Source organism: Anabrus simplex, chromosome 2, assembly GCF_040414725.1.
Source record: "Anabrus simplex isolate iqAnaSimp1 chromosome 2, ASM4041472v1, whole genome shotgun sequence".
NCBI lineage: Eukaryota > Metazoa > Arthropoda > Insecta > Orthoptera > Tettigoniidae > Anabrus > Anabrus simplex.
The window spans coordinates 130,667,600-130,683,712 of record NC_090266.1 but is presented as its reverse complement, the minus strand read 5'-3'; the positions used below and the strand labels follow the sequence as shown (position 1 = coordinate 130,683,712).

General features: G+C 38.2%; 2 protein-coding genes across 9 annotated transcripts in view; one reads left to right on the top strand and one right to left on the bottom strand.

Moving 5' to 3' along the window:
* The window catches only part of LOC136863928 (metastasis-associated protein MTA3), a 901,938-nt gene extending 892,568 nt beyond the window's left edge, over positions 1-9,370 (top strand). For all 8 annotated transcript variants that reach the window (XM_067140366.2, XM_067140364.2, XM_067140363.2 and 5 more), the window contains one exon: positions 8,038-9,370. In XM_067140366.2, the coding sequence (XP_066996467.2) occupies positions 8,038-8,045 (8 nt within the window). In that variant the 3' untranslated portion in view covers positions 8,046-9,370. The remainder of the gene's footprint in view (positions 1-8,037) is intronic.
* The window catches only part of LOC136863930 (RAB6A-GEF complex partner protein 2), a 457,043-nt gene that overhangs the window by 32,977 nt on the left and 407,953 nt on the right, over positions 1-16,113 (bottom strand). The gene's annotated exons all lie outside the window — the stretch shown is intronic.

Genomic DNA, 16,113 nt, shown 5'->3' with positions numbered 1-16,113 from the left:
GATTTACCATGGTTCATGTTTGTGGGTTACTGTAGTCATGTCCTAGTTCGTGAACCATGGGTAACGGCTGAGTGGCCTAGTAAGTGGTCCTGAGAGTCGGGATACCAGTTGCTATGGAATGGGAGTGGGCATCTCGGACATATTCTGAGTCGTGGCCCTCCTTGTGCTCAGGCGGCTAGGACTATACAATTCACCGGTGGTCCATAACCCGTTAGAGGAGAGATCCTCACTTGGACTATGTGCAAGTAAGGCAGCATCCTGCTTCATGAATTTACAGAGCTCAGAACATTTTAAGCAAGCCTCGGACCTATGGGAGTAACGGAGTCCCACTCCCATTTGACAGGCGAGGGACTCCTTGGAAACAACTTGGCGAACGAAATGGAATTCGATGGAGAGCTATCAATATTAATGGGGCTTATGGAAGAAAGAAGGTAGAACTGGCTGAGTCAGCAAAGAGGATGCATCTGGATGTGCTATGAATAAGTGATATTCGGGTAAGGGGAGATAATGAGGAAGAGATAGGAGATTATAAAGTGTACTTGACGGGTGTTAGAAAGGGAAGGGCAGAGTCTGGGGTAGGGCTCTTTATCAGGAAAACCATTGCACGCAACATAGTTTCTGTTAGGCACGTAAATGAGCGAATGACGTGGGTAGATTTGTCAGTGGGAGGAATTAGGACAAGAATTGTGTCCGTGTATTCACCATGTGAGGGTGCCGATGAGGATGAAGTTGACAAGTTTTATGAAGCATTGAGTGACATCGTGGTCAGGGTCAACAGCAAGGATAGAATAGTGCTAATGGGCGATTTCAATGCGAGAGTTGGGAATAGAACTGAAGGATACGAAAGGGTGATTGGTAAATGTGGGGAAGATATGGAAGCTAACGGGAATGGGAAGCGTTTGCTGGACTTCTGTGCTAGTATGGGTTTAGCTGTTACGAATACATTCTTCAAGCATAAGGCTATTCACCGCTACACATGGGAGGCTAGGGGTACCAGATCCATAATAGACTATATCTTAACAGACTTTGAATTCAGGAAATCTGTTAGGAATGTACGAGTTTTTTGCGGATTTTTCGATGATACAGACCACTATCTGATCTGTAGTGAACTAAGTATCTCTAGGCCTAGGGTAGAGAAAGTGAAATCTGTCTGCAAACGAACAAGGGTAGAAAGTCACCAGGACGAGGAAATTAGACGGAAGTACATGGATATGATTAGTGAGAAGTTTCGAACAGTAGACAGTAAGCAGGTTCAGGATATAGAAAGTGAATGTGTAGCATACAGGGATGCTGTAGTAGAAACAGCAAGGGAATGCCTAGGAACAACTGTGTGTAAAGATGGGAAAAGGCGAACATCTTGGTGGAATGATGAAGTGAGAGCAGCCTGTAAACGTAAAGAGAAGGCTTATCAGAAATGGCTCCAAACAAGGGTCGAGGCAGACAGGGATTGGTACGTAGATGAAAGAAACAGAGCAAAACAAATAGTTGTTGAATCCAAAAAGAAGTCATGGGAAGATTTTGGTAATAACCTGGAAAGGCTAGGTCAAGCAGCAGGGAAACCTTTCTGGACAGTAATAAAGAATCTTAGGAAGGGAGGGAAAAAGGAAATGAACAGTGTTTTGAGTAATTCAGGTGAACTCATAATAGATCCCAGGGAATCACTGGAGAGGTGGAGGGAATATTTTGAACATCTTCTGAATGTAAAAGGAAATCATCAGGGTGGTGTTGCAAACATCCAAGCTCATGGGGAGGAGGAAAATGATGTTGGTGAAATTATACTTGAGGAAGTGGAAAGGATAGCAAATAAACTCCATTGTCATAAGGCAACAGGAATAGATGAAATTATACCTGAAATGGTGAAGTATAGTGGGAAGGCAGGGATGAAATGGCTTCATAGAGTAGTAAAATTAGCGTGGAGTGTTGGTAAGGTACCTTCAGATTGGACAAAAGCAGTAATTGCACCTATCTATAAGCAAGGGAATAGGAAGGATTGCAACAACTATCGAGGTATCTCATTGATTAGTATACCAGGTAAAGTATTCACTGGCATCTTGGAAGGGAGGGTGCGATCAGTCGTTGAGAGGAAGTTGGATGAAAACCAGTGTGGTTTCAGACCACAGAGAGGCTGTCAGGATCAGATTTTCAGTATGCGCCAGGTAATTGAAAAATGCTACGAGAGGAATAGGCAGTTGTGTTTATGTTTCGTAGATCTAGAGAAAGCATACGACAGGGTACCGAGGGAAAAGATGTTCGCCATACTGAGGGACTATGGAATTAAAGGTAGATTATTAAAATCAATCAAAGGCATTTATGTTGACAATTGGGCTTCAGTGAGAATAGATGGTAGAATGAGTTCTTGGTTCAGGGTACTTACAGGAGTTAGACAAGGCTGTAATCTTTCACCTTTGTTGTTCATAGTTTACATGGATCATCTGCTGAAAGGTATAAAATGGCAGGGAGGGATTCAGTTAGGTGGAAATGTAGTAAGCAGTTTGGCCTATGCTGGCGACTTGGTCTTAATGGCAGACTGTGCCAAAAGCCTGCAGTCTAATATCTTGGAACTTGAAAATAGGTGCAATGAGTATGGTATGAAAATTAGCCTCTCGAAGACAAAATTGATGTCAGTAGGTAAGAAATTCAACAGAATTGAATGTCAGATTGGTGATACAAAACTAAAACAGGTCGAAAATTTCAAGTATTTGGGTTGTGTGTTCTCCCAGGATGGTAATATAGTAAGTGAGATTGAATCAAGGTGTAGTAAAGCTAATGCAGTGAGCTCGCAGTTGCGATCAGCAGTATTCTGTAAGAAGGAAGTCAGCTCCCAGACGAAACTATCTTTACATCGGTCTGTTTTCAGACCAACTTTGCTTTACAGGAGCGAAAGCTGGGTGGACTCAGGATACCTTCTTCATAAGTTAGAAGTAACAGGCATGAAAGTAGCAAGAATGAATGCTGGTACAAACAGGTGGGAACAATGGCAGGATGGTACTCGGAATGAGGAGATAAAGGCTAATTTAGGAATGAACTCGATGGATGAAGCTGTATGCATAAACCGGCTTCGGTGGTGGGGTCATGTGAGGCGAATGGAGGAGGATAGGTTACCTAGGAGAATAATGGACTCTGTTATGGAGGGTAAGAGAAGTAGAGGGAGACCAAGACGACGATGGTTAGACTCGGTTTCTAACGATTTAAAGATAAGAGGTATAGAACTAAATGAGGCCACAACACTACTTGCAAATCGAGGATTGTGGCGATGTTTAGTAAATTCTCAGAGGCTTGCAGACTAAACGCTGAAAGGCATAACAGTCTATAATGATAATGTATGTATGTATGTATGTATGTATATAGATTTACGATATATTGTTATAGGAATTGAATCATGGCTGAGAAGTGGTATTATGGATGCTGAATTTTTCTTGCGGAACTGGAAGGGTGTGCTTTTTTTTAAACTGGTGTGTTTATCGTAGAGACAGGTTAGGAACAATAGGAGGGAGAGTATTCATACTGGTGAAAGAATAATTTGTAAGTTACGAAAATGTTAAGGATGAAGAACATGAAATTCTAGGTGTACAGACCTGGCAAGGCTGGCACTGACGCTAATGCAGAATTATTTGATAAGTCAGCTATGTGGGGAACGACACAGAAAGGAGCATTATTGTAGCAGGTGATCTGAACTTGCCAAATGATAACAGGGAAGAGAATGTGAATGACAGAATGCATGACCAACAAATGGTGAATAAGTTAGTATGGGACAGCTGAATCAGAAGGTGATGGAACCAGCTAGAGGGGAAAAATATTCTAGATATGGTGCTGATAAAACCAGATGAGTTGTATAGAGAAATCAAACTGATATGGTAAAGTCATCCTGGACCTGTTTTTGTCGTAGTTAAAAATAAATGTGATAGAAAGAAATGTTGTAAAAGTAGGACTATTAGGAAATACCATATAGTTGGAGGCATGGTGATATTTTTAAAGAGCAATTATGATCAGTGGAAAATTGTAACTAAAAATGTGAACAGCCCATCAGGTGGGTTCAAAACAATAGTTGGGAGTGTAAAAATAGGTAAGTACCTTATATTATAACAGGGAAATAAAGAGATTAAGGAGGAGGTGCAGATTAGAAAAAAAAGAAGGAAAAAGGTAGGAATGTTTGCAGGTGTAAGGAGAGACTGAAGGATTTACTAGGAAATTGAATTTAATGGAAAAAATCAGCTAAGTATAACATGATGGCGAACATAATTGGCAGTGATATGAATTTTGGGGAACAGTGGCAGAATATGTATAGATACTTTAGAGCAGAAACAGGTTCGAGAAAGGACATTCCAGGAATCATTAATGAACAAAGGGACAACAAAGCACCTCCTTCTTAATCTCTTTATTTCCCTGTTATAATATAACGTACATACCTGTGAAGACTTACAGAAGGCAGAATTATTCAGTCAGCGGTATGTAAAGGTAGTTGGATACAAAGGTAATGTCCAGATAGAGGAGATGACTAACACTGGCAAATTACTGAAATTTATCTATGATGATAAAGACATTTACAAAAAAGATACAAAAGTTGAAAGCTTGAAAGGCAGCTGGGATTGATAAGATTCATTGGAATATCTTAAACGCTATGGGTTGGAATATAGGGTCATATCTAAAATGCTTATTTGATTACTCTTTACATGAAGGAGCAATATAAAATGAATGGAGAGTTGCATTCATAGCCCCAGTGTACAAGGGAAGGGGTGATAAACATAATGCAGATAATTACAGGCCAGTCAGATTGACATATGTTGTTTGTAAGCTCTGGGAGAGCATTCTTTCTGATTATATTAGACATGTATGTGAAATTACTAACTGGCTTGATAGAAGGCAGTTTAATTTTAAGAAAAGATATTCCATTGAAGCTCAACTTGTAGGATTCCAGCAAGATTTAGCAGATATTTTAGATTCAGATCAAATGGAGTGTATCACTACTGACTTATCCAAGGCTTTTTATAGAAAAGATCATGGGAGATTAACTGAAAAAATGAGGGCTATTGGACTAGACAAACCAGTAGTTAAATGGGTGGCTACGTTTCTATAAAATAGAAGTCGGATAATTAGAGTGGGTGAAATGTTACCTGATTCTGTAACGATTAAGATGGGTCCCACTGGGCAGTATTGTTGGATACAGTAAAACTGGTTAGGACGTTTTTGTGAGGACCGAAAAAAGTCATAAGGAAGAAACTTGCACCAAAAAAAAAAAAAATCAGAAAACATTTGCTATTGAGTTTAAAGTTAGGTCTGAATGTAAAAATAATTACAATAAAGACAAAGAAACAAGTGTTTACAATTATAACCAATGAAATGAAGAAAGAAATAATACATTTTAAGAACACCAACATAGTAAAACATCAAGAAAAAATTTCTTAGAAACACGAACTGTACATCATACTTGTATAAAAATTTTAAAATGTACAAAAAATATCAAGAATTTGATTCAGAATAAAGCAACACATTTAAAAATATACAGAGTGACTTACATATCATTACTTGCTTGTAAGAAACATCCCTAATGTAGACTGCTTCTTCTTTCATTCCAAATTACATACAAGAGTATCCATTACACTGTCATCCACAACAAAACTTGACACGTAACGCCGCACTATGTCCGTAGCTTCTACCGCTGCTGAATGTGTTGGTACTGCTGTGCAGATTTCATCAGTTACATTTTCATTCTCAGGGTCTTGATCGTTACTCTCTTTGTCAATCATCACTGTTCATGAATTTCGTCTACTGTCTGCACATTGCAGGTGGCAACATTTTCATCACATTCAGCATACGTTGCAAAATTCAAAATTGTGATTTTACGTGAAGCTGTTTCCAGGAACGCCAATCTCTTCTGCACGGGAATCTTTCTATATTTCTGCTTCACACACCGGATGATGTCCTGGTCCAGCGGTTGGAGATGGCTTGAACAGTTTGCGGGAAGAAACACTACATGTACATTTCTCAAATAAGATGTATCAAATGGGTGCGCAGCACAGCGGTCAATGAACAGTACGATTCTCCTCTGCTGCACTCCTATTCTGGCATCAAGAGTTCGCAGGAAGTTCTCAAAAATTGATGACGTCATCCAAGCATTGGTATTTGCTGTGTACCAAATACACAGTACCAAATAAAACTGCACGGATTCTTCCACTTCCCAATTATGACTGCGTCAATTTCTCCATACCACTCTCATTGCAGTATAACAGCACTCTCCGTCTCTCTTAACTGAGTTTACCACCACGGCATTTCTCACCCTTGAACACCTACCTTTTATCAGGAAGAAGCTGGAAAAATAGCCCAGCTTCATCTACATTAAAAATATCATCAGGCCTATAGTCCTCTAAGATTCCCAGCAGTTACATAATCCCATTCTGGCAGCTAAATCAATGGCCTGAATCAATGTTCCATCAATAGGAATATTCGAAGCCCGAGTTTGTACCATTTCACCAGAACATCATCTGAAGCTGGAAACTGGCTTTCACGGACACGTTTCATTTGGCTACTTCCTCCTGCCAAACAAGCATCCTCAATCTTCTTTCAGTAGCTTAAAATTGTGTTTAAAGCCTGGTAGGAACGTCCAATATCTAGGCAATTTGCACGTATTCCATGTGTGGATTAGCATCCACTTTCTCAATAAACTTCAATTTTTCATCATTGGTAAACTGTCTAGCTTTCTTCTTCTCCATAACTGAATGTCCTGCAAACCGCTAGTCCTATGCGTAAGTACAATAGGCCTAATTCACCCAAAATTCACTTACAAACATAAAATTAAGCACCAACACATCAGCTGTATACATAAGTACAGTAGGCCTAATTTACATGCGTTGTTTCACAATTCACTTACAAACAAAAATTAAGCACAAACACTCAGACGAGGTACTGTTGCGCTATCCAAATAACCACAGCAAAATCCGGCTTGGGACTTACGCTCACTGTAGCCAAGGTAAATAGAATACTATCCCCTGTAGCTGTAGGCCGACACGCTAGCATGCAATGGCGCATCGTGCATGCAACTTGGCCCGGAACGCTAATTTAAATTCCTTATGGTGGGATTTACAAACGTACTAAAAATTGACATAAATGTGCTATCCAGGTTTCTTTAGCATATATTTAATAGGACATGAACTGGGACTTAGGAATAATGATGTAATGACCAGGGAAACACACTAGAGAGGGACGTCCTAACCAGTTTCAACTGTAATTGATACGAGTAAATAACTGGAATCACAGATAAGGCTATTTGTGGATGATGTACTGTATAGATTAGTGGATGAGTTGGAGGATTGTGAACGACTCCAGGGGGACCAGACAATGTTGTGGGATGGACAGCTGACAATGGTATGATGGTCAATGGGATGAAAAGTCAAGTTTTAAATTTCACCAAGAGGAAAAGTCCTCTCAGTTTTAATTACTGTGTTGATGGAGTGATTGTGGAACTTTGAGTGGAACTTTTAAAAGTAGGAAAGATCATAATATGAAGATAAAGTTGGAATTCAAGAGGACAAATTGGGACGAATATTTATTTATAGGACGTGGAGTAAGGGATTAGAATAAATTAGCATGGGAAATGTTCAATAAATTTCCAAGTTCTTTGAAAATGTTTAAGAAAAAGCTATGTAAACAATTGATATTGAATCTGCCACCTGGGAGACAGCCCTAAATGCAGATTCTTGATTGATTGATTGATTGATTGATTGATTGATTGATTGATTGAATGAATGAATGAATGAATCAAATTTGATGTTTGATATATTAATAGTACTGTACTTTGATGCGATAAGATATTACAACTGATAAATCTTTATCACTAGAACTAGTATTTAGTATGGGATTTTCGGTAGAGAAAATTTTATATATTCAACTATATGTACTTATAATAGGTGAAGAAGCCCTAATTGGAGAGAGTGTGATTTCATTCTTTCTTTCTTTCTTTCTTTCTTTCCTTCTTTTTTCTTTATTTCCAAAGGCCATGTCTCTGCATTTACCTCAGATTTTCTTGTTCTGGTTGAATTTCAGGAAAATGAGGAGACAGCTGACAGGAGTAGAACTTCGACGAGCAGCAAGGAAACCATGGAGGAAGTTGAACATAAAGGGAATAGACGAACTTGTTGTGATATTAGACTGACAAAGTGAAGTGGCTGAGTGTCAGTAAGTTTGTTCAGGAGGCTGCCTTTGACTTCTGTGAAGGGAGAAGGAACTGGGATCTGCGAAGACCCTCTTTTGCATTTTATGTCATTCACAAACTGTGAAGTTACTGCATATATGCAAAACTTGAAAGCAATAAATCGTGTAGTTTTGAACTGGTTCGTTAATACCATGATATATACTCCGAATGCTTACGACAATTTTTGACACTTTGTGTATGTGACTTTTTCGAACAACACACCTATTTATAGAGACACCGTTTCTTTCTTTTTTTTTTTTAAATGAATTTGTGTGTGTTGTTGACTATGGAGGAAAAACTGTTTGATTTGGATTGTATTGAAAGGGATTTCGTGGAAAAGAGAGAGAAGATGATCTGTCGTGTTTGGGATTAATTGTGTGATTGTGTGATAAATATACTATTTTTGTGGCTTACTTTTTTTCTCCAGTCCATGAAAGGTTAAATAGTTTATTGATTCTGACAAACTATCACTACCATTCCTCAGTACCTTGTGATGTGGAACATGCAGCTGGTTAAGAGAACAGAATTTACATCAGAAAACAAATCAACATCAGTATTTTGTGGTTCAGGGATAGGAGTATTGTGAAGACTTTTTAGGATGAAGCATTTCTTCAAATTACTCTGCAACTACATGTCTATTCTGGTGCACGTTGATTATGTCAAGCACAAAAGATAACACATAATTTTCCTTCCAGTGTTTTTTACAAGTGCTCATGGTAATTTTCATATTGTGACATTTGCCATTTTCAGTGTTTTGCAGTTGAGAATTGTCTCTGTTGATGACTTTTTCTTATGGAAATATTGTCCTTGCCAACTTCATTAGTTTTGAAAGACTTTTAAACTGAATTGCTTGTTAAATCATCCCATATCAAACAACACATAAAGAACATTGTAAAATGTGCATGAGCAGGGAATTGCAAACTCAGAATGTGTCAAATGTGCTACAAACCTATTGTGTTCTTGTGAAGGAAAGCAAGTCTTATTATTGGTTGTTCTTTATTGTTTCTGTACATATTAGGTTAGAAAATTTGTCTTCAATCATGTTTCATTAAAGAAAAAATTTTTAATTTTTTTTTTTTTTTTTTTTTTTTTTTTATAAGTTGTTTATTATGAGTGAATGAAAAGCAGAAATTCATTTTAAGTTGAAAAATTATTAAATATGTTTTCATCAGTTGTGTCATGAAATTAATCATTTCTATTAATTCAAACAATTATTACATGTTACCCAAAATATTTAAAAAAAGGGGGGGGGGGGAAGGGGAGTTTTAAGTGGTGTGAATAAGAATGTGATGAATATAACTGTGATGCTCTGGCATATCCTGCCTTCTTTTTACTTCACATTTGCTTTGTTTCATTTTTAATTACGCAGACTCTGGTCCTGATTAACCTCCTCGGGCCCTGCGTAACCTATAGGTTACGTAGGTTCCGAATCTTTTTATCTTGGTTGCCAAGCAGTGCAGGCCGCTACTAATGATTCCAATACCATCTCAGAGAGTGCAGCATCGGCTGCGCTGATTTTCAGACACTTATCTCACCACAGTTGGTCACAATGAATGTTTACAAAATGGAAATGGAAATGTTTACAGTGAAAGTAAGTACACTTTTCCAGTAATAATAATAGTTCTAGTATCCTAAAAAAAGAGTAGTAATATTATTCTACAAGTTCACTAATACGTAATTCATGAATAATTTTATAGGAATCGGCAAAGTGTAACGAACAGTGGCATATCTTGTAATATCTTGTAACCTATAGGTTAAAGTGGGATCTCACTTGAAGTAATATTTTATACAATGTTTGTTTCTTTTTTTAGGCCTTGATTTCAGTGCAATTCTGGATATTGTCAATGGGGACGTGTCCGATATGTCAGACCTTTCTGACGACGAGTATGAAAGAACTTGTCACTTTACTTCCTGTGACCCCCAACGGGACACATGTTCAGGAGGAGGATGAAGAAGATGGCGAAGGAGAAAATGATCGAGAAAGTGTCCAGTACGAGGGTATCTGGAAGAGGTCTGATGTATTTCAACCATTTTCTCCAGCACCTCCATCAGAACCTGTACAAGAGCCGAAAATACTCTCTCCTCTCTCAACATTCTACAGTTATGTTGTAAACAACATATTTGCCACACTGACAGAGTTTACAAACTGCAGATACCTATGTGACAAAGGGATTCATTTGGATGCCACAGTAGAAGAGATGAGGAACTTTTTTGCTGCCACCATTATTATGTCTTATTTGAAATATCCCCGTATACGAATGTATTGGGCCAGGAAGACCCGGGTCCCACAGATTGCGGGCAAAATATGAAGAGCAAAATATTTCAAGATAAGGACTAACCTGAAACTTGTAGATGACATAGAAGTGGAATGCAAATGAAAAATTGAGTGACAAGTATTGGAAGTTGAAACCACTGATCAAAAACATTCAGCAGGCTTGCCTAGATAACCTACGAAGTGACAAACATTCCATTGATGAACAAATAGTACCATTCTGGGGGCAGGTAGTTATGCGTTACTTTTTGTCTGTGCTGCTCCAGATGGGCTACCAGTTGACTTTTCTTTTTTTATGAAGGAAAGGGAGATAGTATTCTGAATGATGCTGCATTTCACAATCTGGATATCGGTGCAAAAGTGGTAATTCGATTATGTAGATCTCTACCACCTGGCTCGGCAGTATACATGGACAGATTTTTCACTTGATTTCATCTGTTGGATATTCTCCATTCTGAGTGTGAAGTACAAGGCACAGGAACTTTGCAGAAAAACAGAATACCGACTGATGAGCTTCGGACTGATTCTGAAGTGAGAAGAGCAGGAAGAGGAACCCATGATATGTTAGTGAGAGATGACGGTCAAGTAGCAATTGTTAAATGGTATGACAACAAGCCTGTCATTTTAGCTTCCAGTGAAATAGGGGCTGAGCCAGTGAGTCAGTGTTGTCGCTGGTGCAGTAAAACAAAATAATATATTTTTGTAGATTGCCCTCAGATTGTCCTCTCATACAGTGAAAATATGGGAGGAGTGGATTTTTTAGATCGAGTTATAGCAATGTATCGAATTCTTGCTTGTACCAAAAATTGTACCATACGATTGATATTCCTCCTGATTGATTTTGTTCTGGCTGCTTCGTGGATAGAACATAGATGAGCTGAAGCTGCAGAAAAAACGCCCAAGAGGGAGAAGCTTGACTTTATGGCCTTTCGAGTAGAGGTGGCTCACTCACTAATGAACTCACAGTCACAAGTTGAGATGGAAGAGAAAGATCAAACAAACAGAACCACATTTGGAATGTTCGCCCAAAAAAAGGAAGGCAGCAACATCTCTGCCTCACGCAGCCTCCGCAAAAAGAATGTTGATCATCTGCCAGAAATCCCGGAAAATGTGAAACCTCCCCACTGCCGTCTGCCAGGGTGTGACAGTCCTAAATGTACGGTCAAGTGTTCCACTTGTAAGGTGTTTCTGTGTATGAATGAAAATCGGAACTGCTACAAAGTTTTCCATGAGTTATGATTTGTTTTATTTGACTTGTGGACTTTTAGTGTGTTGACTCATTCAACCTAAATTTGTATGAATGTGTTTTTTTCTCCACTTATTTTGAGGTATTTTAATATAGAGAACTGATGTTTAACTTTAGTGCATTTTAAAGTACCCAACATTGTACAAAGAAAATATCCCATACTTTTCCATCACAAACATTAAGTCCCCACTGTAACCTGTAGGTTACATACGGTATTGGGGCAGTAAATAGTTTCAAATTCAGTGTCGTATTTATTTTGTAAAACTGATATTTCTAGCATCCCAAAATTCTAAAATTTGTATTCAAAACACTTTTGCTTGGACCATGGGCTCGAGGTTAATGATTGAAAAGCAAAAGTATTCTGTAGAAATCATGAAATAATCTTATAATTATTTTAATTATATTCAATTTACATAATTTCAACATCTTATTTTAGTTATTTTGCTCTCATTTGAGAAATTCAGTCTATATAATTTGTATTGCTCTCATTGCTCTAGCCTTTAAACATGCCTTCATTATTTTAAATAATTATTCCTCTTTACTAACTTTTAGGATATTTGCTACTTACTGGGCTTTTAAAAACTTATTACAATGTCTGTCTTAGTTTCTCCTTTAGGTAAATTGCTCACTGCTGATGTTTCTGACTCATTGTAGGGGTTAGTGTTATTCTTGGTCATCAACCACATGTTCTTGACTGAGAGATCTGAGTGTTGTAACAGTGTGGCTTATTAGGACATGCATGTATTAGACTGGGATTGATGCCTTGTTGGGTCTTCAGATGAATCAGTATCCATCCATTTTCTGGGAAGGTGTGAAGAAACCATATGAATCAATCACAGACTGGGTAGCTGCTTGGTTATGAAGATGAGCGGGGCTGTTGGTTATATTCATGTGGTCATGTATCTTCAGGTGACTCTACAGGTGTAAATCAGGAATATTTTCATTTATCTCTCCTATTGTAGTGTGTAGATGGTTGAATTTATATTCAGATAGAGATATTTCAAGTATCTGTGAGAATCTAGCAAAGCTCTTGATGCTTGATACTGTTGGTAGGTTTGGGTGTCTATAAATGTCATTTTAGCATATTTTCTGCTTTCTGATTTAATCCATTCAGTCAGATTTGAAGAATTCTCATGAGCTCTTATTGCCTTAACCTCATCATGCTAGGCTGACTTTTTTCAGGGGAATACTTTTTTTTTTTTGCTAGTTGCTTTAAGTCGCACCAACACAGATAGGTCTTATGGCGACGTTGGGACAGGAAAGGGCTAGGAGTGTGAAGGAATCGGCTGTGGCCTTAATTAAGGTACAGACCCAGCATTTGCCTGGTGTGAAAATGGGAAACCACGGAAAACCATCTTCAGGGCTGCCGACAGTGGGGTTCGAACCTACTATCTTCCGAATACTGGATACTGGCCGCACTTAAGCGACTGCAGCTATCGAGCTTGGTACTTATCATTTCTCTTCACTACTTTCAACTCTTGCTCTGCTTAGAGTTAAGTGTCCCTTGATTACTGCATTTCCTTTTGAAGTTCAAGGTATTAAAATTGGAAGTTTTGAGCGTAATCTACTATTACAACAAGTTCATCAATATAAGCCAAATTGCTTACAAGATTTCTGTCTAACTAAATCATACCCTTTGCCTCTAATACTAATCAAAATTACACCCCGATAGAAGGGCCTGAACTTTTTCACAAATACTTGATTAACCCTGTTCAGCAAGTAATGTTTTAATATGTATTCCTAGTATTTAGCCTATTGAAACTATTCATTAAGTTTGTGTCCTTCAACACACACATCCTTGTATTTGAACATACACATTAGCAAACAGACTATTAACTGTTTAGTAGACAGATTACACTTTCAAGTGGATGAAGCCATGCATATAAACTAGCTTCAGTGATGGGGTCATGTGAAGCGACAGGAGGAGGATAAATGACCTAGGAGAATATTGGACTCAGCCATTGCAGAAGTAGAGGGAGACCAGGACGACAGTGATGAGTATGTGTTTTTAATGATAAGAGGTATTTTACTAAATGAGGTCGCAGTGCTAGTTACAAATACAGGATTGCGGAGGTGGTTAAAGTAGTGGCCACTAAATCTGGCAAGTGAGGAAAACTGCATTGTCATCAGATAAGGGAAGGGTGAATTGACAGATGGTCAAGCATTGATAACATGCATGCATTGTTTGACAACACTTGACTGTGCAGTGCTGTCTAGTTGAAGCCCGTCCACCCAACCTAAGTCATTCACTGTCATGCATCTGTTGTCCTTGCTCTGTGAAGGATAGTGAATGTGTTCAGTCTGATGTTTCTATGGATCTGTTATTTGAAGAGAGTGAAGTAAGTCCAAGAATGGAACATGAAACCGTTGACTGGTAGGGCTAAAGAGAAAGGATATAAGCCTAATTCACATGGGGATCATTTACTGCAGTCAAGTACTTGAAGCAAGTCGACTTTACTTCAACTTTCCACATTATGATCAAGTCTGGACAGTCATTTTGTAACTTTCCTCGCAGTCCAGCCCTGTGGTGTAGGGGGCACCGCATCCGCCTGTCACCTGGCGGCCCCGGGTTCGATTCCTGGCCTGGTCAGGGTTTTTTAATTGTAATGATTAATATCCCTGACTTGGGGACTGGGTGTTTGTGATGTCCTTAATATTCCTTTCCTCACACACAACATTCCACACTACCGCCATTCCAATTATATGCAGGTTCATACAATATGGTGCCAATAGGGACAAAAGATCCAATGGGTCGACACCCTGAACAAATAGCATTTAAATAAAATAAATAAAAAACTTTCCTTGCAAGTAAATTTGAGTTGCCGAGCCGTCAACTGTCGCGTACACTTTCCTGTCACGTGACTGACTTGACTCCGGTAGTTGCCTCGTCTGAATCCCTACTTATAGGCATATCAACTTGAAAACAGAGGACCTACATTTTTCTCAAGAATTTTAGTATACAGTATTTGTTGGTATATAATAATGAATGAGTGGAATAAAACCAAAACCAAACCCCATGGTGGAACAGCCCTGAAGGGCCTTGGCCTACCAAGCAACCGCTGCTCAGCCAGAAGACCTGCAGATTGTGAGGCGACGTGTGGTCACTACGACAAATCCTCATGGGCGTTATTCTTGGCTCTCTAGACTGGGAGTAGTAAGTGGAATGTAAACCAAATATTGCCGTTTATCGACATTATTTTATGAACAATACGAAACTTTATGGTTCTTATAAGCTAACAAATCCTCTCCCACTAGTTCTTTCAACAAGTTTGTAGATGCACCATGCAAAGCCCTTCTACTCATCCATCTTTTAACCCAAGTTTCCCTATTTTTCTTCTTTTTAAGAGAGTTTGGTACTTCACGCAGTAATAATGCGCCAATTAGCTGTACGCATGCTTGTATTTGTTCACTTGGCATCTCCACTTCAACAAACTGAATGGAAATTCACAGTCAGTTACTAGTGAATTAAAATATCAAACCACTGAAGTTTACGTGCTCTTCTGAAGACAGTTAGCATGCGCTTTCCCCGTCTGATTAAAAGTCTGGGCTTCAAGTTGAAAGGTATCAAGTACTTGACTTCAATAACTATCCCCATGTGAATTACGGTTTAGATAACCAAATAAAATCACTAATTGCAATACATGCAGAAGTTTGCTGACCCACATTTTCAGCAAACTATGAATTCAAGTAAAAGCCAAGAAGTAACTTCAGAAATCTGTTACGTTAGTCTTTGTTTGATCCAGTGATGTGTTAACCCTCAGCTGATGACTGTCAGCCATTTCATACAGTAACCTTGAAAGGAAATGATCCCGGTTATTATTATTATTATTATTATTATTATTATTATTATTATTATTATTATTATTATTATTATTATTATTATTCACAAATTACAACATTTTTTGTACGTGTGTTGTCTTTGTTTATAGGACTTATTCAGCCATTAATTACACTTGATAAAATATATTGATACATGATTAAGATTTTTTTTTTAAATCTGACATTGCACATAAAATGTTTTCATATAGGCCTACTATTTGTTCATTACACTAAAACAACAAATGTTAACTTAGAGAAGTGTTTGCTTAAAATAGTCTTCTTAGACAAAACTGTCCCAAACATAAAGAAAAACTTAACAGTGTAGGTACATTAATTACAAAGTCCATTAAACTGTTGTAACTCATTAGAATATACATAATGCACCCTACAGGTTAAGGTGAACTACAGTTATTTCTCCAGCTAGTCAGATTTCGTCTCAGGGTATCCATATTTTAAGAAAAAAATTTAATTCTTCTATAAGTTCAATTTTACGTACCGTCAAACGGGGTAACTTCGGCCATACAGGGTAACTTCGGCCACTGACGAATAGCAACACTTTTTTTCTCCTGCCTCCTATACGGAAAAAGATGA